This window comes from Coregonus lavaretus (assembly GCF_964263955.1).
Source record: "Coregonus lavaretus genome assembly, chromosome: 7".
In the NCBI taxonomy this organism is placed as follows: Eukaryota; Metazoa; Chordata; class Actinopteri; order Salmoniformes; family Salmonidae; genus Coregonus; species Coregonus lavaretus.
Window position 1 is genome coordinate 47,702,863 of NC_139994.1, and position 20,475 is coordinate 47,723,337.

Genomic DNA, 20,475 nt, shown 5'->3' on the forward strand with positions numbered 1-20,475 from the left:
AATTCTATGTCTATGTTCGGAACCCTGTTATTGAGGGTTGGGGGGGAGGGAGGGAGGGGGGGGGGGGGGGGGGGGCTAAACCCCTAGCTACCAGTATGTCCTTTGGAAGTATTGCTACTGTACTGTACAAGCAACATACATATTTTTTACAAGACCAAACCTCAATACCAAAGTTAAGAAAGTAAAGTCATACACATAGGAATGTGTGAAGCTTAAGGGATAATATTTTCTTTAATGTAAGATGGACGTGGTTCTTTTGACTTATTTACAGTGTTACGGATATTGGCGTAAATAAGAGCCAATACAAGCAAACGCCATGAAGCCATTTTGTGATTCTGGGTCTGAGGTACTGTTGATGTTGACGCTGCCATCTCTAGTGACGTACTGTCGACAGTTGACAGGCTGGGGGAAAACATTTTAAACATCACAAATAGACAACATGTTTGAGGACTTTTGTTGAATGGCACAATATTTCCTGGTTTTGCCAACTGAATTTCACTTTATGATAAGAAAGGGACATATTTGTCAAAATAATAGCCTTTTTTCTGTTTTACTTTCAATTACTGTTTCTATAGAACTGCTATAACATTCCATGAAAAAGGGAGCTTCTCAGAGAAAAGACAATCTATGTGACAACGGCCAATAAAAATGGGACCATGCTATACCTCATGGTGATTGGTTGAATGTAAAGCCATGGTGACTCCTCCTGCTGCAGGTCATCTTTGTCAACTGACTGTTCAACTTGATGTTATTATTTTCAAAAAACACTTATGATAATGTATTATTACACTAATTGTTTAAAATGTGGAATAGTTATAATATTTAATATGAATCACAAGTTTAAGTATACGAAAGTGAAATATTTTACTTAAAGTTTTCATTGGACGCCGGTTAATTTAAAGACGAAAAATGACACGTTCTCTGAGGACTATTGCATGCTGTTTTAATTTTATGTAAAGAATTTGCGGGTTTCGTATGTGATGCATGTGTTGATTGTGTTGAAAAAGGCAACATTATGGCATTCACTATTTCTTTGAACGTATAACCAATTGCTGTGTTTTGTCCAGTAATACAAAATCGCAATAAAATTGCAATATCTGTTCATAGTGCTGTTACATTATGTATTCTTTGTTTATCAGTGTTTGCTGCCTAAAATATGTACAGTAATATCGTGAAGTTATAATGTAGAGGGAATGTTACAAGTCACCACTGGGAAACAGCTAATTACTATTCTTATATATCAGACAGGTTCTGGCAACCTCAATCCACAACGGTCACAGAATCTTTGAATAATCATATTCTCTACACTGTCAGAATGAAGAAATATGGCTATTTTCCAAATGTGTTTACATAAATGATTGATGACTTTAAAGACACAAAGATATCGTCCAGTACAAAAGGGCTATTCAGTCATCAAAGACGATGACATTCACTTTATTCAATTTGGCATTTAGTCTGTTGTATTTATTTTCATATGCATTTGAAACAATGGCATGACGAACTTCCTCAAAAGGGTTCCATTTGACACAGTGTGAATTAAAATGGTAAAAATATGAAACATTACAATTGTACTATTCTATTGTGTAACTGTATAATTGTTGTATTGTATGCAATACAATATGTCCATTTGACAATGAAAACAACTTGGAAAGTTGACTGTTACGAAGAGGAAAAATGCTATTCTATTTCATGCTTCTTATAACAGAGATTTCTAATCAGACAGGCAATGGCTGGCCCCTATGCATCCAGGAAGGCATTATATTTTCTCTATTACAGCATCACAGTTTTAAACCCAGTAGTCCCATCATATAGTCTTTGTTTTGTCTAGCTGACCACGGCCCCCATTTTATCCACTGTCATATTCATTAGAGCACAACGTTTTCTTCCGTTTGTGCCAAGTCAATACGACCCAGGACTTCCATCTATTGCCGCGCCCCAGTTTGTCCAGCACCCCCAGACCTTGTGTGTGTGTGAGAGAGACCCTAGCTAACCACTATTTCACCTTTATCTCACGCCGCCTCCCAGTTTGTCCAGAACCTTTAGGCCTTTCTCCAGGTACTCAGCCCGGCTCAGCCAGAAGGACTCCTTGTCCTTCATGATGTTGGCCAGCACTGCTCCACCCATGAACACCATGTGTTTACGCCGTGGAGGGTCCTCAATGCGGATCTTAAACTTCTGTACAGAGGGAGGGAACGGGGAAAAGGAGTGGGTCGAAAAACATATGGTAAACTAAAATGAAGGAACAGAACATTTACACAGGTGTGCGTACATATTTGTGTGTAAGCGTCCGTGCATGTCTCTATGTGTCTGTGTGCTTCCACGCATTTGTGTGTGCTTACAGAGAGCTTCTCAGTGTCCCCCTGCAGCACCCTCTCCAGGTACAGCTGTTTGATCTCTCTCTCCAGTCTGGAGGGAAGGCCGGGGTACATGGTGGTGCCCCCTGACAGCACAATGTGCTTGTAGAAGTCAGACCTTCCGGAGGGAGAGGCACATACAACATAGAATCAGACATAAACCATAATGTATGCATACAGTTCTTATTAATTTAATGGGTGGGTGAGGGAGATTGAGGTCATCTAGCTATAGTATAATATTATGGCTTCATATATTTAATACAGCTACCAAACAACTACAATAACCTACACTTACGCATGTATGTAACGACAATATATAATGTGGGTAAAAATGTGTAATATACACATTTATAAACTGGGCCGTTCAAGCCCCGAATGCTGATTGGCTGACAACCGTGGTATATCAGACCGTATACCACGGGTATGACAAAACATTTATTTTTACTGCTCTAATTACGTTGGTAACCAGTTTATGATAGCAATAAGGCACCTCTGGGTTTGTGGTATATGGCCAATATACCACGGCTAAGGGCTGTATCCAGACACTCTGTGTTCCGTCGTGCATAATAACATCCCTTAGCCGTGGTATATTGGTCATATACCACACCCCCTCGTGCCTTATTGCTTAAATATATTACAACTATGTAACAATTATTGTGCAGATCTCTAACTTTAGCATGGGCCCACAGTGTACTGTATTGTATAGCTGACCTGATGCTATAGCCTCCTCCCATTCTTGTATGGCATTAAAACAAACAATAGAAAAGTTTGCTACAACTCATACAGTATGGGACAAGGCTAGCTAGAAGCTTTATGTCCAGCCATTAAACCATGTGGAGACCAGCAGCAGGGTGGTGCATCTCTGACCTGAGATCTATGTCAGCAGCTTGGATGGTGTTGAACAGCAGCTCAGCCACGCCGGCTCCCTCTACGTTGATGAGGTGGGGCTGGAAGAGGGCCTCAGGGGCACCGAACCGCTCCCCTCCCACCATCACCTGACGACCATCAGGGAGCTAGAACAGAGAGAGAGAGTTAGTGAATAATTACAAATTCATACCTCTTTATTTTCTGAAGTATTTTATGTCGTGATAGATTTACAGTAGCTATGGGCATGGGCTAGAGAGATTCATATAAGGTTATCCTGGGTGTCAGATTGTTTCGGAGTTTTGCAACATTGCTACATTGTCGCCTTGCCGCAGTCCGTTTGTTAACAGAGAAACAGATTGCTTCCCAAGCTAAAAGAGCATTGATCACATTCATAACCATTCTCTCTAATTGACATGTGTGGATAGGGTTAGCTTTAGTACCATGTATGACTCCACTAGCACGGTGGTCTCTGTGGCCAGTTTCTGCTCCTGTTCTATGTTGTATCCCACGTAGCATAGTTCCTCCTTCATCATGCGAACGGTCTCAAAGTCAGCCGAGTGGTTGAAGACATAGCCGCGCAGCAACAGCAGCTGAGAGATGGATCAGAGGTGAAAAAATTTAAAGGAGTCTTTTATATTCATCCCCAGAAAGTAATTTTCATTACAAAATAGTCCTATAGGCTATCCATTTGCAAAAAAATTAAAAACAAAATTTTTTTGACAAAACAAAAAGATAAAAATATATAAAAAAAATGTAAACGAAGGAAATAGAAAAAAAAAAAAAAATAAGGAATACATGAAAAAGAAATTAAAAGTATTTTTTTTTTATGATGATTTAGATGAGGGACAGCATAAATATTGCCATATCCACTAAGGTTTCCTTGGATGCATCCCAGATGTCACCCTAAGTAGTGTGCTGCAGAGAGAATAGGGTGCCATTTGAGACGCAGCCCTTGTACACACCTTGATGAGGTAGCGTGTGATGTCACGTCCTGCGATGTCCAGCCTGCGTGTGAGATGGGGGAGAGAGAAGCCCTCGTACACGGGACAGATGTGGGTCACACCATCACCCGAATCCACAACCACACCCGTTAGCAACCCTGGAGACAGGACAGGGCAGGACACACAGGGTCACATAACAGACGGTATGATGGTGACCGACTGGGTTCGAACCTGCGCCCCCACAAGAATGTGTTTTCCTGTGGAGCTAAAGTCTAAGCATTACACTATAGTATGTTATTATATATTACAGGGAGAGCCATGTCTTTGGGTCTAGTCTCCCCTTACCCTGGGCATAGAGTGTGAGCACGGCCTGGATGGCCACATAGATGCCGTGGAACTGGTAGGTCTCGAACATGACCTCAGCAATCTTCTCCCGGTTCTTAGTGGGGTTCATGGGCGGTTCCGTCAGCAGCACCTTGAATCGAATTCAACTTTATTGATCCCCACACAACATCACAACATACACAGAGGGCGGAGGAATGTAAAAACAGTTTTTTAATTTAAAGATGCAATCCTAACGTTTTATGGAATGTCTAAAACTTAATTGGAAGTTTAACAGACTAAATGCACTTCATACCTAGGTCTCTCTTGCAATTAATTTTTATTTTACCTAAATTAAACTAACCTGTATAAAAAGGTTAAATAAAATTTTAAAAATTTAAAATACAATAACTGACCTTGCAGTCTGGGGGACTGATATTGAGGCGCCCAGGGCCAAAGGTGTAGTCCCACAAGTGAAGCATGTCTTCCCAGGAGCGCACTATGCCGTTGTCCATGGGGTAAGACACCTCCAGCATGGAGCGACACTCACTGGCCTCGTCACCCACCATCAAGTCCTAGGTTCAGGTTTGGGGGGTCACCAGGGGAGTTGCTTTAGATTTATTTGATTATTCCGAATTATACAGAGGCTACAGACATGGCACTTCGAGATATTACCTCTATATTGTGATTGTCAGAGAGGGAGTTTACAGTCTTGATTGCTTACATGACACTCAAAGGAGAATATGCACAGCTGAGGAGCATTCATGTTTGGAGAATAACTTTTCCCTTGACACGTAAGAGTCAGTGTTTGTCTTTAGGCTGGAAGTCAACTCTCTCTCCTTATTTAACCTCACCTTAATCTCGATGTTTCCGACCTTGGTGTTTGACCGAATGACGGGCCGACCCACCAACGCAGGGAAGATGTGCTCAGGGAAGTTGGAGCCAGCGAAGCCACACTTGACAAACTGCATGGGAACCAATACAAAAGAAACATGATGTTGGTAGCTTTCACTTTCAATACACTTTCAACATGAGAGGCTAAGGAAAGACCAGTCTGCTGAAAAAGTCATACATTTTTGTGCATTGAGTGGAAACCAAAATGTGATCACAGAGAATGTCACCCATGCTAAACTTCTGCAAAATATTTTCAGTTCAACTTTAAAGGCTGATGTGTCAAACAACTGTATCAAGTCAGCATTAACAACAGTGTGAAATGCATCATGAAATAGTAAATGATACATTTTATTGGGCTATTGCTGTCTATTTACCTGTGTACTTACAACACACACAAAAAAATCCTGTTGTTTTTAAGTAACTTATTGGATGCCAGTTACCTGTAAATTGCAGTTTAAAAAAGGTAGAAAGGTACAAAAGGTACCAAAGAAACGTTGGTTTAACAGTAAGTTTACAGTAATGTACTGTTAAACTGTAAACTTTACAGTAATGTACTGTTAAACCAAAGTTTCTTTGGTATTTACGGTAACATACAGTACCTTTTTTACAGTAACTTACAGGTAACTGGCTGCCAGTAAGTTACTTTAAGAACAAGTTATGTTTTTTACAGTGTATTTCTTTAAATGTCCTAACTTGTCTATGTGGCCAAGACACATTCCATAGCCTGAAGGTGTGCAATACATTCCAAGCATTCCCGCGGGATGCCCACAGGACCTGCGGGCCGTTACAGAGATCATTGCGGCGCGGTCTGCATTTTTTATGCTGCGGGTGGGAGCAGGCTGTCAGAAATATTGTGTTAAAAACACCTCTGTCGTATTATTCACAAACTCTCAGCATTCGCTGCTTCAAGTTCAGTAGCCTACCTCTCCTCTCCTAGTTGGGCGTGCGAGATCAAGTGCGCCTATATGTGTGGTCTCAATTAAATAGAGTAGGCTGCCTACACTGTAAAGCCCAAGGCATTTTTAACTCAAATACTTCTAGTACGTTGAACTCAAAGTCAATGAAAAGTCATTGTTACTTAAAACGTTTGTGGTACTGACTCAAAACTAAATGAGAAGTCACATCAACTAAATGTTATTAAAGAAGCACTATGCAGAAATCGCTCTGCCATTTCCTGGTTGCAAAAATTGTAATAGTTCGCCTAATTTCAGTTTATGTGACAAAACAAGAAAGTTAGTGTAGAGAATCATTGTACCATCTAAACCACTGTGAAATATAATTTCCATAACCAAAAATATTGTATTTTCAGCTGTTTGAAGCTGGGGTTCAAAACCGAAAGTTACATTGAGTGATTGATTGATTCATCTTATGCTACACAGCGATAAATAACTATAATTTTTCTAAACTAATCCAATAATTGAGTTAGATTTTTTGCACCTGTTACTGAAATGGTTGCTCCAGTTTAAATGTCTTAGGTAGTCTCCTTACACTGTTCCTAATCCTGGCAGTCATTATGAATGCAGGTTGCAGGTGAATAAAAAGGTATGTTGGATTTCCTAACTATGGCTGGATTCAAATAGGAATCACACATCACTTTGCAAACCAGCATAATATGACTTGTAGGTAGGGTAGCAAAAGTATGTTACATTTCCCAGGTTTTCTAGTAATCCCGGTTGGAAGATTCCTGGAAATCCTTCAACCAGGATTTTTTGAAAATCTGGGAATTTTGGGAAAGTTACCAGAATTTTGCAACCGCACTTGCAGGCCTGATGTGGCCTGTAAACCATCAGTTTCAGGCCACTGTATTTGGGTAAAGCTAGGCCTCAAAATAAGGCCTTATGAGATATGTAATGTATTGTCATAAAGAGTTTAATTATAATGATGACATTCGCCTAGGAACTCACATTCGCCAAATGAACGAATTCAACAACCATGTCTCTAACCAGGTTTCCATCCAACCTTTTCATGTGAGTAAAGTACATGTCAGAAAATAAACGTCATGACAGGCCTGATGGAAACAGCACATTTTGTCGGTAAACTTTTTAAATGTCGACAAAGCAAAATATGCTAGACAAGGTGGGAACTCTTTGTGTCGGTAAAATTAATTATGCGAGAAATGGCGGTGGAAACGCTTTTATGCGCAAATATTGATATAATAACCATCATATCGAAGTAAACTTGGATTCACACGATGACATGCTGTGGGGTCCTCCCACTATGACTAGGGAAAGCATGCAGTTTATTAGGCTACAGATATAAGTTATCATGATCTTCACAGGGTGGTGAAAGTGCAAGGTGATAAGCTTGATGCTCATTTCCAATAAGGAGCATCAAGCTCATCGCCTTGCACTCTGTTTACATAATGATCGATGCTTGGCTGCCGTTTGACAAATAAAAATTGTCTCGCTCTTTTGTCTATAATAACCTCATCATGTAGGTAGGCTATACCCGCACTGTAGGCTATATGCAACTTGTTGGCTTGAGCGCACGTGCCAATACCAGAGTGGGCACATTCGCTATAACGCAACATTTTTGGAAAAAGCCATAGAAACCCATATTTTTTATTCGGTACATGGGGAATTTAACCGCAAATTTTATTTTTATGTGCACTACATCATCTCTCACAGCTTTTTACCTGCAACAAGTCCATTTGATGGAAACACATCTCTGGTGGGAAAATGCGCATATTGTTTTCATGCAGATTTTAGAATATTCGCATGAAAATCGTTAGGCAATTGGATGGAAACCTAGCTTATGTCATTAAACAAATACTGTCATTGGTGGTAACTCTACAATTCACTCGAAAAGGCAAGGCATACTGGGAAAGTATATTTGAGCAGTGTCTTAGTGGGGACGTTACCCCCCAAAATGAAACTGATACAACTCAAATCTGGACCCCTTACAATGTCACAGTGACTCTATCGGTTTGAGTAGTGACTACAAAATCACTTTAAGTAACTGTACTCAGATATATTAAGTGCATCTGGTTTCCTCCACAAAAAAAAATGTTTATGACAGCACATTGGGGTTTACACTGTATGCATGAGAATCACGTGGCAGTTATCTTTCCAAAGAAATGAACTTAAATATTATTATGCTTAAGTTTACTACAGTGTCTGTAAATAAATATTGATAATGGAAAGAAGGGGAGGGCGCTCAACAAACATGGTTCGAGGTGCAATCCAAAAATGTGATCATCATTGAAAAGGAAAAGGCGCAACCTCCGCAGACCATACTGCAGTTCAGTAGCCTTACATTTACATTTTAGTCATTTAGCAGACGCTCTTATCCAGAGCGACTTACAGTTAGTGAGTGCATATATTATTATTATTTTTTATTATATTTTTTCATACTGGCCCCACGTGGGAAACGAACACACAACCCTGGCGTTGCAAACGCCATGCTCTACCAACTGAGCTACATCCCTGCCGGCCATTCCCTCCCCTACCCTGGACGACGCTGGGCCAATTGTGCGCCGCCCCATGGGTCTCCCGGTCTCTAGTGGCACAGCTAGCACTGCGATGCAGTGCCTTAGACCACTGCGCCACTCAGGAGACTACATCTCCTCTTGGGCGTGCGAGATCAGGTGCCATATGGTCTCAATTAAATAGAGAAGGCTATATGCATGGGCGGAGAAGCACGGGGCAGATAAATATATTTCCAAGGAAATGAACTACCTAAATATGATTAGGCTATAGTTTACTACATTTCCTGGAAATAAAAAGGCTTATTGATCATCCACATTTGTCTCTGTCTGAAAATCATCAAAATCAAAAAGGTATGCTATTTACAAAACGTAGCTCAAAAGAAAGTGCAAGTGTCCGTGCTCTCTCCAACTCTGTTCTCTTCAAACTACTGTACGTCTAGCCTATTGGATGATATAGCCCATTAATACCGATAGATAGCCTAATATAATGGGCCACGTGAGAATCTCTGGTAATATAACCTAGCCTATTTCTTAGATTATTTCTGCGCATTTGTATATTGCCTATAGGGCGCAAAATTGCTGGGACAATAGCTGTCAAACGAGCTGCGTCACACACCTAAAATAACATTGCGGGACTGGGGTTGGGTTCGGGGCCAGTTCTTGCGGCAGCGGGTGGGAGTCGGACAGAAAGCCAGCGTGAGTGGGCGGGTGCAGTATTAAAAGCTGCGGGTGCGGGCTGGAGCGGGATGTAGAAATCAGTCCCGCCTAGACCTCTATTACAAGCACTAGCACCAGCCACAAGTGGAGGCAGGGCAAGTAAGCTCATGTAGTTCATGAGTCTATATTGTACTTCTGCAGGACAGAAAGTTTAAAGGGTCTTCCAATATCCATTTGTTTCGTGCAGATGAACTTAAGAAGCAAGAAGCTTGAGGAACTGAGAATTATCTCAGAAATGATTTGGTTGTGTTCCTTCCTGGGACCTGTCCAATAACAGCTCACTCCAACACATCACCACCATGTATGGCAGTTTGTGTGAATAAGAGGAGTCTGCTGTGACAAGTCCAGACAGATGTGCACTCAAAACAGACCCACAACCCTACCTACTACCTGCACGGAGAGCAGCATTCTACATAGGCTTCTACAACACCATACTTATTTAAGTGACTCTCTGTTACCACATTTAGGAATAAAATGTTGCAATTTTGTAGCAGGATATTAGAAAGTAACTTAACTGTGCTGTTATCAACACAAATACAGGGCCGGCTCTAGCCTTTTGGGGCCCTAAGCAAGATTTGGTTGCAACTGTATAACAGATTTCATTAAATTCTACTTATTTTGCAATGGGGCAGAGAGACATTTTTGTAGTTTTAAAGCAAGTTTTCTGCAGTTCTACAGATATTGCCATGGAGCGGAGAGAGATATTCTTTTTCAATTTCATAACAAATTTCCTGCAATCCTACTCAGATACTTTTTTGCAATTTTAAAGCTAATTTCCAGCTATTCTACCCATTTTGCCATGGTGTGGAGAGAAATGTTTAAAGTTTTATAGCACATTTCCTGCAGTTCAAGGCCCCCTCGGCCATGATTACTACAAGTTTAGATAACTGGCTAGACTAACTTGCCAATCAAAAAATTGTTAGCTGACATGGCTAATTGGGTGACTGTCAGTGACTGAAAAAACATGAGAAAAACTGCTGATTCACAACCAAATTTCGAACTTACTCCTTGTGTACTCTACTATTCTAACTCTCAACTATGGCTGGAGCCTGCCCTGCACAAATACAATTGATTAAGATATAGCCCACATTACTTCTTCCAGGTTGTTAAATTCCAATGATGCATACTCTCATAATTCATTCCTAAATCCTAAAAACATTAGATATAAAACATGTTTTACTTGGTGGCGTAGTGATTTTAAAAAATACAAGTAATTAAAACAACGTTTTGTCGACATATTCACTTACCCCTGTGCCATTGTCACAGACGACAACCTTTCTGCCCTCGCTGTCCATGTTCCACTGATGGTGAGTGAAGGTACCTCTATCTATTCCCTTCTGTCGGGGCTCTCAACCCAGGTGGGCTAGTCCAATTAAGCAAAACTTAATTTATTTTTGAACACACGGGGAAAGATTCGTACAAAATGCAAAATATGAGGGACTTCAGGGCAGCAGCAAATTCTTCTTCCTTCAATAACGTGAAGTGTGGGCGGGGTCGAGACTAGTGGGAGCAGGAGAAAAGACAAGGGGGAGGGGCGAATGGGCATAGGTCTACAGGTAGGCTATGTGTCAATCTCTCTGTCTAGTTGGTGGTCACAAATCAACTCTAATTCGTTCAATTATGAAAAAGTGATGCCGTTTGAGGTAAGCCTTTCAAACCCAGCACATATGAATCCACCTCCCAAACAAACAACCTACGGCTTCTTCCTCTTGACCACTATCGAATATTCGCTCCTTTTCACCATTAAACGCTCATGCATCGTTCGTGCAGACCTCAACAAGAGGTTTGAATCAACATTGTTTCATTTATTCCAAATTCATACACAACCAGACACATTTTTACAAAATACTTATTTTCCAATGAATACATCCCACAACGACGTATTGTATGGTGATATTTATATGGGTATATATAAAGAAAAAACAGTCATATATATGAACCAGGTCGTTATGCTGTCCTCGAAGGTTTATAGGCACATCAAGGAGTTGTGCTTCACGTTCACTCCCCTGGGCTACTTATAAATCTTGCTTTTATATTTCGTAGTTTCATTTCCTTTTTATCCAAATCACTCACTTATTGTTTTGCTCTGAAAGGCAATGCATGTATGAAGTACATCTCTAGAGAGAGCAGTGCAGAGGATTCCACACACTGAATGATGCCTCATACAACAGTGTAAAGAATATACCAGGTTTGAATAATATTATAATGGGGATGTTTTGGACACATCATACAAAGCAGCAAAAGTTTGGGGTCACTTAGAAATTTCCTTGTTTTCGAAAGAAAAGCATTTTTTTTGTCCATTAAAATAACATCAAATTGATCAGAAATACAGTGTAGACATTGTTAATGTTGTAAATGGCTATTGTAGCTGGAAACGGCTGATTTATAATGGAATATCTACATAGGCGTACAGAGGCCCATTATCAGCAACCATCAGTCCTGTGTTTCAATGGTACGTTGTGTTTGCTAATCCAGGTTTATCATTTTAAAAGGCTAATTGATCATTAGAAAACCCTATTGCAATTATGTTAGCACAGCAATAAAACTGGCCTTCTTGAGACTAGTTGAGTATCTAGAGCATCAGCAATTGTGGGATCGATTACAGGCTCAAAATGGCCAGAAACAAATAACTTTCTTCTGAAACTCGTCAGTCTATTCTTGTTCTGAGAAATGAAGGCTATTCCATGCGAGAAATTGCCAAGAAACTGAAGATCTCGTTCAACGCTGTGTACTACTCCCTTCACAGAACAGCGCAAACTGGCTCTAACCAGAATAGAAAGAGGAGTGGGAGGCCCCGGTGCACAATTGAGCAAGAGGACAAATACATTAGAGTGTCTAGTTTGAGAAACAGGCGCCTCACAGGTCCTCAACTGGCAGCTTCATTAAATAGTACCCACAAAACACCAGTCTCAACGTCAACAGTGAAGAGGCGACTCCGGGATGCTGACCGTCTAGGCAGAGTTGCAAAGAAAAAGCCATATCTCAGACTGGCCAATAAAAATAAAATATTAAGATGGGCAAAAGAACACAGACACTGGACAGAGGAAGATTGGAAAAAAGTGTTATGGACAGATGAATCGAAGTTTGAGGTGTTCGGATCACAAATAAGAACATTTGTGAGACGCAGACCAAATGAAAAGATGCTGGAGGAGTGCTTGATGCCATCTGTCAAGCATGGTGGAGGCAATGTGATGGTCTGGGGTTTCTTTGGTGGTGGTAAAGTGGGAGATTTGTACAGGGTAAAAGGGATCTTGAAGAAGGAAGGCTATCACTCCATTTTGCAACGCCATGCCATACCCTATGGACGGCACTTGATTGGAGCAAATTTCCTCCTACAACAGGACAATGACCCAAAGCACAGCTCCAAACTATGCAATAACTATTTAGGGAAGAAGCAGTCAGCTGGTGTTCTGTCTATAATGGAGTGGCCAGCACAGTCACCGGATCTCAACCCTATTGAGCTGTTGTGGGAGCAGCTTGACCGTATGGTACGTAAGAAGTGCCCATCAAGCCAATCCAACTTGTGGGAGGTGCTTCAGGAAGCATGGGGTGAAATCTCTTCAGATTACCTCAAACAAATTGACAACTAGAATGCCAAAGGTCTGCAAGGCTGTAATTGCTGCAAATGGAGGATTCTTTGACAAAAGCAAAGTTTGAAGGACACAATTATTATTTAAATTAAAAATCATTATTTCTAACCTTGTCAATGACTACATTTCCTATTCATTTTGATATATTTCCTATTCAAACTCATTTCATGTATGTTTTCATGGAAAACAAGGACATTTCTAAGTGACCCCAAACTTTTGACCGGTAGTGTACAGTTGTTATATTGTCATAATAGAGGAAGAATGTTAAACTATCTAATCTATATACAAATGTGTAGTGATGATGTGGGATGTCTTTTACAATGGTGGCTAAATGGAAGTGGAACTAAAAGAGTTAGAGTAGAATGAGATTCTGTAGTTCCTTTTTAAGGCAGTGACCTGTAGGCCTATGAGGAGAAATGCAGACCTGTCTGTTCCAATCACTGATCATAAGCAGTTCTGAGTTCACCAACGACTGATCATGTAAGAAACCAACAGCCTACCGAAGGCATTGTTCATTGTAAGGGGCAAATTAAGAAATGGGATTAAAGCTAGTACTCAATGATAGAATACTCAAAAATAGACCCCCTATGACTTGAAACCGGTCAAAACATATAACATTATAATTCAAGTTCAGTATTTACTCTAGCTCTAAGACTGTGACTGTGTATATTATTTATATAAATAATGTGCCTGAGAATAGTTATTGCTGTTATAGAATATGCTATTGCTCCCGACTGACTGACTGACTGACTACCCACGTTCCAGTCAAAATCTACAGGACAAAGAATTCTAGTGGGTATTTCTTTGTACAAGTCAGCAGCACAGTCATACGATACTAAATAACCATGTACCTCACAGTCGTGTGCGATGGTGCATTTTAAGTGCATGTGTTTGTGGATGGTCCAATCCCCAACCCTCCACCCCTCCCCATTCTTCCACTAGCAACCACATCAAGTGTCCATATCAAGTCTTTCGTCAAAGTGTCCAATCCCAACTCACAGACAGATAGTAGTTCTACAGTGTCAATATTGTCTCTATATCTGTGGGGCCGGGGCTTCCTGGCTGAGGACCAATCAGAACATCTCTCTTCAGGAGTCAACCAATTAGGGCCTCTCTCCAGCTGTGCTCAATGACCCAAACCTCAGGATTCAAACTCGCTGTCACTGCTGACAGAGATGTCGGGGGTGGAGGCTCCGGTGCCCAAGGGTTCGGTGCCCGTGCTGCAGTCGCTGGCCTCGGGGCTGCCCGGGTGACGGGGGGAGGCGGCCAGCAGGCGGGGGTGGTGAGCGTGGTGCTCCTGGACAGAACCTTCAGGGGAGCATCCAGAAGGCAGGTGGGTGGGATCCTGCTGCAGTCTGGGAACAGGGTGAAGGAGATAGTGAAGTTAGTTTTAGAGATTCATGGTTGGTTGAAGTGTTACCTAAGTGGTACACTCTGTGACTAATCGTGGTGCTTTTGTCTTGAGGTCTTGAGGTAAAATAATAATAAATTGGCTCACACTCAATAAGCAGTCTTTTGATAAATTGCTTAATTTTTCAATGTAGAACATATTCAACAAGACACAGCAAGTCAAAGGTTCGAGCTGAGTAGCCTCCTCTCTTGCCTTGACTTGAGTCTTGACATACCTGTTCTTTGCCGACGCGGCCCTGTCTCTCTGGCGTCGGTTCTTGAACCAGTTGCCGACCTGTGTGGGCGTGAGTCCCGTGGCCTGGGCCAGGTGCCGTTTCCTGGACGGGTTTGGGTAGGGGTCCTGGAGGTACCACTCCCTGAGCAGGCTACGAGTTCTCTCCTTAGAGACATAAAGGACACAACAATGGTCACTTCCCTGCTTCATGTAACCAACAGTGTTCCTAATAAGCTATATATTTCACAATCAGATATGACATATGCAGTATATGGGTGTGATATCTTCATTAGGCTACTCCATTGATATTGTTAAGAGAAGATCTCCTGCAGGAGACCTAAGCCATGCTGAAAATAATCGTATTAAATTGGATTTAAGGGATAATAATTATAATCTACATTATCAACATAAAGATGCTATACTGTATATTGGCTCAGGATAAAAGGGTTTAGTACTGGAGAGAGGGCTAGGAGCCTTACGATTAGTAGAGGTTTATACTTGTGCGGCAGACAGATTATTTACATGCAGTACCTGACTCTACCACAATAGGGAATGTAACGGGGGAGTAGGGACATTCCACTGACCTACTGTACAATCTATAGCAAAAGTCAGTGCTCAGCCTCAGACCCTTCACCTAATGGTCTTGCACAGGCTTTACCTATTCAATCTTGTCAACAACATCCTGGGCCAGAGAGTGACACACAGGGATTATGTTGTTTCTGTGGAAATGTGACCTGCTCGAAGTGTGTATCTGTCCAGGGTTAAGTCTAAGGCTACTCAGTCAGTCATGGATCTTTTTTTATGCTGTGTGTAGCTACTGTATGTTCTAAAATGACCTATTCCCTTCCCTGACGCAAGTGATTTCATATGATTTTGTTGGTTGAAGTCCATTTAGATTTTTTACATATCAGTGAAGCAACCAAAATGCTGCAATGGTTAACATGAATGGGGATGACTTATGCCTGTGTTTTTTGTTTTCCAAAGATAACTGATGATGTCTATACTGACATCCAAAAGGCAAAACACTGTTAATCCCAACATTTCCCGCTAGACCTAGTGATTGTCATCTTGGTTCCCAGACCACTGCATTTGCGACACACTCATTTCCGTTGGAGTGCAGTTGACTGCTACAGTAGCCTGGGGGGGATACAAAACGGGATATCTCTCTGTTTCACTACTGTTTCACTTCAATAGTGAAAGGGTGCGGTATTCAGTGTAATCGCCTGCTAAGCAAATATCAAAGACACTGGCCATCCAGCACCAAGAAAAGTGGTACTTTATTTTGGCTGTTGTATTATCGTTGTCCTGTCCTCTGCTATTTGTGTAACCAAGTGTAGCCTAGTAGCTAGTTCTACTTTGTAGCATAACCTACTATGTTTATGTTAGTTATTCTTCTGAACTACTCCAAAAAGAAGTTCCCTTGCAGGAAAATAAAGTTATTCAATTCTATCCCAGGCTAGGTGATTGCTCACTGCTGTGAGTTGGTGGAAACTCCAGAGTAAAAGGGAGCTCAGTTTATACTACCACGGGTGGTCTCTGACACGCAAGGCTTATAGCTATCTGACTCCCTCCATGGTTACGTCCCAAATGGCACCCTATTCCCTATGTAGTGCACTACTTTTGACCAGGGCCCATAGAGCTTGGGTCAAAAGTAGTGTACTGTATAGGGAATAGGGTGTCATTTGGGACATAACACATGCACTACAGCCTTTAGCCTATAGCAGCACAGTCCCCATTCAACATGCTCTTATGGAGCTCTTTAACCACAGGATTACTGCAGGTTGAAGTAGCCTGAAATCTAGACCTGATTTGTGCTAACATTCCCCCCCTTGTACTCCGTGTCATATGAGGAATGGATTGTTGTCACAAAAAGACCCAGGCTAAGGTTGAAGAGCAGAGGCATTCACCTATGTTGTTTCCATGTTGAGATTTAGATTTAAAACAAGTTTGAATATACTTTAAAAACCAAATATATATTTTGTGTAGCCTAATGAGTCTTGCTTTGGCTGACGTTGCTTGTTTCTCGGCTATAACATTTAGCCTGTAAGTCATAAGGTTGGTGAAAGTTGGGAAGGCCATTAAAAAAATAATAATAATGTTTTGTGAATCCACACAAAGACGCTGATGCATATTTCCAGTGGTTCAGCAGAGAGACCGTAGACTGTCATGTATTGCTCTGTCACTCAGTAAAGGAAGTGACATGTTCAGCCGTATTACTACAGACAAGATATGTCCTGTTTGACACTTTACCCTGTGAAAAACTTTGCCATCAAACTCAAAGCAGTAAATTGTAGAAAGTGAAACACTATAAAATTACATTATAGAAAATAATTGAATAGGATCTCTGTGGGAAACACCATGGCATTCATTAGTTTCGCTATACACAGTTGAAGTCTGAAGTTTACCTACACTTAGGTTGGAGTCATTAAAACTCGTTTTTCAACCACTCCACAAATTTCTTGTTAACAAACTATGGTTTTGGCAAGTCGGTTAGGACATCTATTTTGTGCATGACACAAGTAATTTTTACAACAATTGTTTACAGACAGATTATTTACAGACAGACACAATTCCAGTGGGTCAGAAGTTTACATACACTAAGTTTACATACACTGTGCTTTTAAACAGCTTGGAAAATTCCAGAAAATTATGTAATGGCTTTAGGAGCTTCTGATAGGCTAATTGACATAATTTGAGTCAATTGGAGGTGTACCTGTGGATGTATTTCAAGATCTACCTTCAAACTCAGTGCCTCTTTGCTTGACTTCATGAGAAAATCAAAAGGAATCAGCCAAGACCTCAGAAAAAAAATTGTAGTCTGGTTCATCCTTGGGAGCAATTTCCAAACGCCTGAAGGTACCACGTTCATCTGTACAAACAATAGTACGCAAGTATAAACACCATGGGACCACGCAGCCGTCATACCGCTCAGGAAGGAGACGCGTTCTGTCTCCTAGATATTAACGTACTTTGGTGCGAAAAGTGCAAATCAATCCCAGAACAACAGCAAAGGACCTTGTGAAGATGCTGGAGGAAACCGGTACAAAAGTATCTATATCCACAGTCAAACGAGTCCTATATCGACATAACCTGAAAGGCCGCTCAGCAAGAAAGAAGCCACTGCTCCAAAACCGCCATTAAAAAGGTAGACCACGGTTTGCAACTGCACATGGGGACAAAGATCATACTTTTTGGAGAAATGTCCTCTGGTCTGATGAAACTAAAATAGAACTGTTTGGCCATAATGACCATCGTTATGTTTGGAGGAAAAAGGGGGTTACTTGCAAGCCCAAGAACACCATGCCAACCGTGAAACACGGGGGTGGCAGCATCATGCTGTGGGGGTGCTTTGCTGCAGGAGGGACTGGTGCACTTCACAAAATAGATTGCTTCATGAGGAAGGAAAATTATGTGGATATATTGAAGCAACATATCAAGACATCAGTCAGGAAGTTAAAGCTTGGTCGCAAATGGGTCTTCCAAATGGACAATGACCCCAAGCATACTTCCACAGTTGTGGCAAAATGGCTTAAGGACAACAAAGTCAAGGTATTGGAGTGGCCATCACAAAACTCTGACCTAAATCCTATAGAAAATGTGTGGGCAGAACTGAAAAAGTGTGTGCGAGCAAGGAGGCCTACAAACCTGACTCAGATACACCAGTTGAGTGGGCCAAAATTCACCCAACTTATTGTGGGAAGCTTGTGGAAGGCTACCCGAAATGTTTGACCCAAGTTAAACAATTTAAAGGCAATGCTACCAAATACTAATTGAGCGTATGTAAACTTCTGACCCACTGGGAATGTGATGAAAGAAATAAAAGCTGAAAAAATCATTCTTTCTACTATTATTCTGACATTTCACATTCTTAAAATAAAGTGGTGATCCTAAATGACCTAAAACATGGAATTTTTACTAGGATTAAATGTCAGGAATTGTGAAAAACTGAGTTTAAATGTATTTGGCTAAGGTGTATGTAAACTTCCGACTTCAACTGTAAATAATCTACAGCCTCTTACCTGATGTACTATGTCTAACCTAACCTTGCAGGAGGGCATTGACCCAATTATCTATTGTCTGAGTTAACAGAGATCAGGGCTGGAGAAAAAGGGAAAACCTTTGTCAGTGACTCAGTGTCATTAGCAACTGAAGAGTTCAGGAACTATTGGGGACTTGATATGTGAAGGTGCCATAATGGGACCTTCTGAAGTTATTTCAGATGTTTCAGTGAAAGAATTTCAAAATATTTTACAAATGATCAATTAACAGTGAGTCAGCCCAGTAGGCTATATAAATTATTGGTTACAGTCAGATATATGTTACGGTTTTCGTTGATTTATCATTTATAGCCAGTTAGTGTAAATGGGCATATATGTATGGTGAAGGTGCGTAACTATAGTTATGGTGCGAAATAATATTACTTACAGCTTGGTGTCTCACCTTAAAGCAGTGCGTCTTCTGCTCGCCGTCCCAGATGGTGCGAGGCAGTGGGAACTTCTTCCGGATGCGGTACTTCTCCACGGGTCCCAGGGGACGGCCCCGGAGCCGTTCCGCCTCGCGGTAATGCGCGTCTAGCCACAGATCTTGGAGTTTCGCGTGAGACTCGCGCGTAAAGCGGTGGCTCTGGAGGATCTGGTAAAGCGCCTCGAAGTTTCCTCCGTGGAAGGCGACCAACGCCCGGGCGCGCATCACTGACTCGTGGCGGTTGAGAGCCTCCCCGGCGGAGCCAGGGACAGCGGCAGGCAGGGACCATAAGAACCGCCCCAGGCGCTCGATGTCGCCGGTCTCCTCGAGGTTCTCGCACACCCGAGCCACTTGTTCCGGGGTGAACATAGGCAAAGGGAACATCTTTCCCCTTTTTCGTTCTTCTCAGACTTTGTCAACAAATAAAATAGTCTATATGATCATATATCTAAAAAAGAAATGTTGGTTCATTTGCTAAATGGACATGGCCAATGGTCATATCATTCCAATTGTCTGGTATGTAGCCCGTGAACCAAAACGCGCGTGAAGTGTCCTTTTACACACCACTGTCCCAGTATGCCTTCCTGTGATGTGGAACTTCAGTTGAATCAAATATAGTTTTGTCAAAATACAAATAAATCTGATTAGCAGCGAGTTCCTTATGTAAATTGTTTCTCCTGTCTTTTCCCGGTATTGGCAAGTTATGCTATATGTGACAACAGTCGCGTCGGAGCCAGGCGCTTCCTGGAGTTCGGTCGGTTCTAGTAGGCTAAAGAAGGAACGCCAGGAGTCAACCTGTATTTATAGCTAGAAACAATTAGCATCTTTGTAGATGTTTTGAGAGGGATTATGCGCCTCGCGGTCATTAGCCACTTAGCGGGGGGGGGGGGGGGGGGGGGGTCATGTGTATAGAGGTGACAGCCTGATCAGATTGTTTGTGTTAGCCGAGGGATACATTGACTGTCAGGATGATTGGGAAGCTAACAACAAGGATATTTAATTGGTCTGATCTGCATGATTGGCCGGCCAGAGGAAATCCTTTTCAGGCCAGGGGAAATTCTTTTCAGGCCAGGGGACAGGGAGGGAGGATGAGGGGAAGAGAAGAGAGGAGGAAAATGTGTGTAATCAAGCGTTTACCCACTAGGCCTGGTTCGTATTTACTAGAAAGTTAAATCACCTAAATATATAGAAGTGATAAATAATCAATAACTGTTCTATAACCAATAGGCCTACTTGGTAATTGGAATAGTAGAATAGTAGCATAACATTGTTGTGT

The 20,475-nt window shown here is 41.5% G+C and overlaps 2 protein-coding genes across 3 annotated transcripts; both read right to left on the bottom strand.

Moving 5' to 3' along the window:
- Nucleotides 1-207: 207 nt before the first annotated feature.
- On the bottom strand, nucleotides 208-11,015 carry LOC311131932 (actin-related protein 2). 2 transcript variants are annotated; one of them, XM_084165041.1, is made up of 10 exons: nucleotides 10,769-11,007; nucleotides 5,338-5,448; nucleotides 4,900-5,058; nucleotides 4,508-4,637; nucleotides 4,184-4,320; nucleotides 3,662-3,811; nucleotides 3,222-3,367; nucleotides 2,340-2,472; nucleotides 2,003-2,175; nucleotides 208-402 (listed from the first exon to the last, which is right to left on the bottom strand). In XM_084165041.1, exons 1-9 carry the CDS (start codon nucleotides 10,814-10,816, stop codon nucleotides 2,005-2,007), a joined length of 1,185 nt encoding a protein of 394 aa, XP_084021167.1. In that variant the 5' UTR covers nucleotides 10,817-11,007; the 3' UTR covers nucleotides 208-402; nucleotides 2,003-2,004. The 2 variants fall into 2 exon arrangements, with proteins under 2 accessions (XP_084021167.1, XP_084021166.1); XM_084165040.1 differs by lacking the exon at nucleotides 208-402 and having other exon boundaries at nucleotides 927-2,175; nucleotides 10,769-11,015.
- A 3,237-nt stretch (nucleotides 11,016-14,252) lies between these two features.
- Nucleotides 14,253-19,583, bottom strand: six7 (SIX homeobox 7; the record flags this gene model as incomplete). The annotated part of the gene is made up of 3 exons (XM_084165158.1): nucleotides 14,253-14,466; nucleotides 14,737-14,900; nucleotides 19,176-19,583. The coding sequence occupies 3 exons, from the start codon at nucleotides 19,581-19,583 to the stop codon at nucleotides 14,253-14,255; spliced, it is 786 nt and encodes a 261-aa protein (XP_084021284.1).
- Between the last annotated feature and the right edge of the window lie 892 nt (nucleotides 19,584-20,475).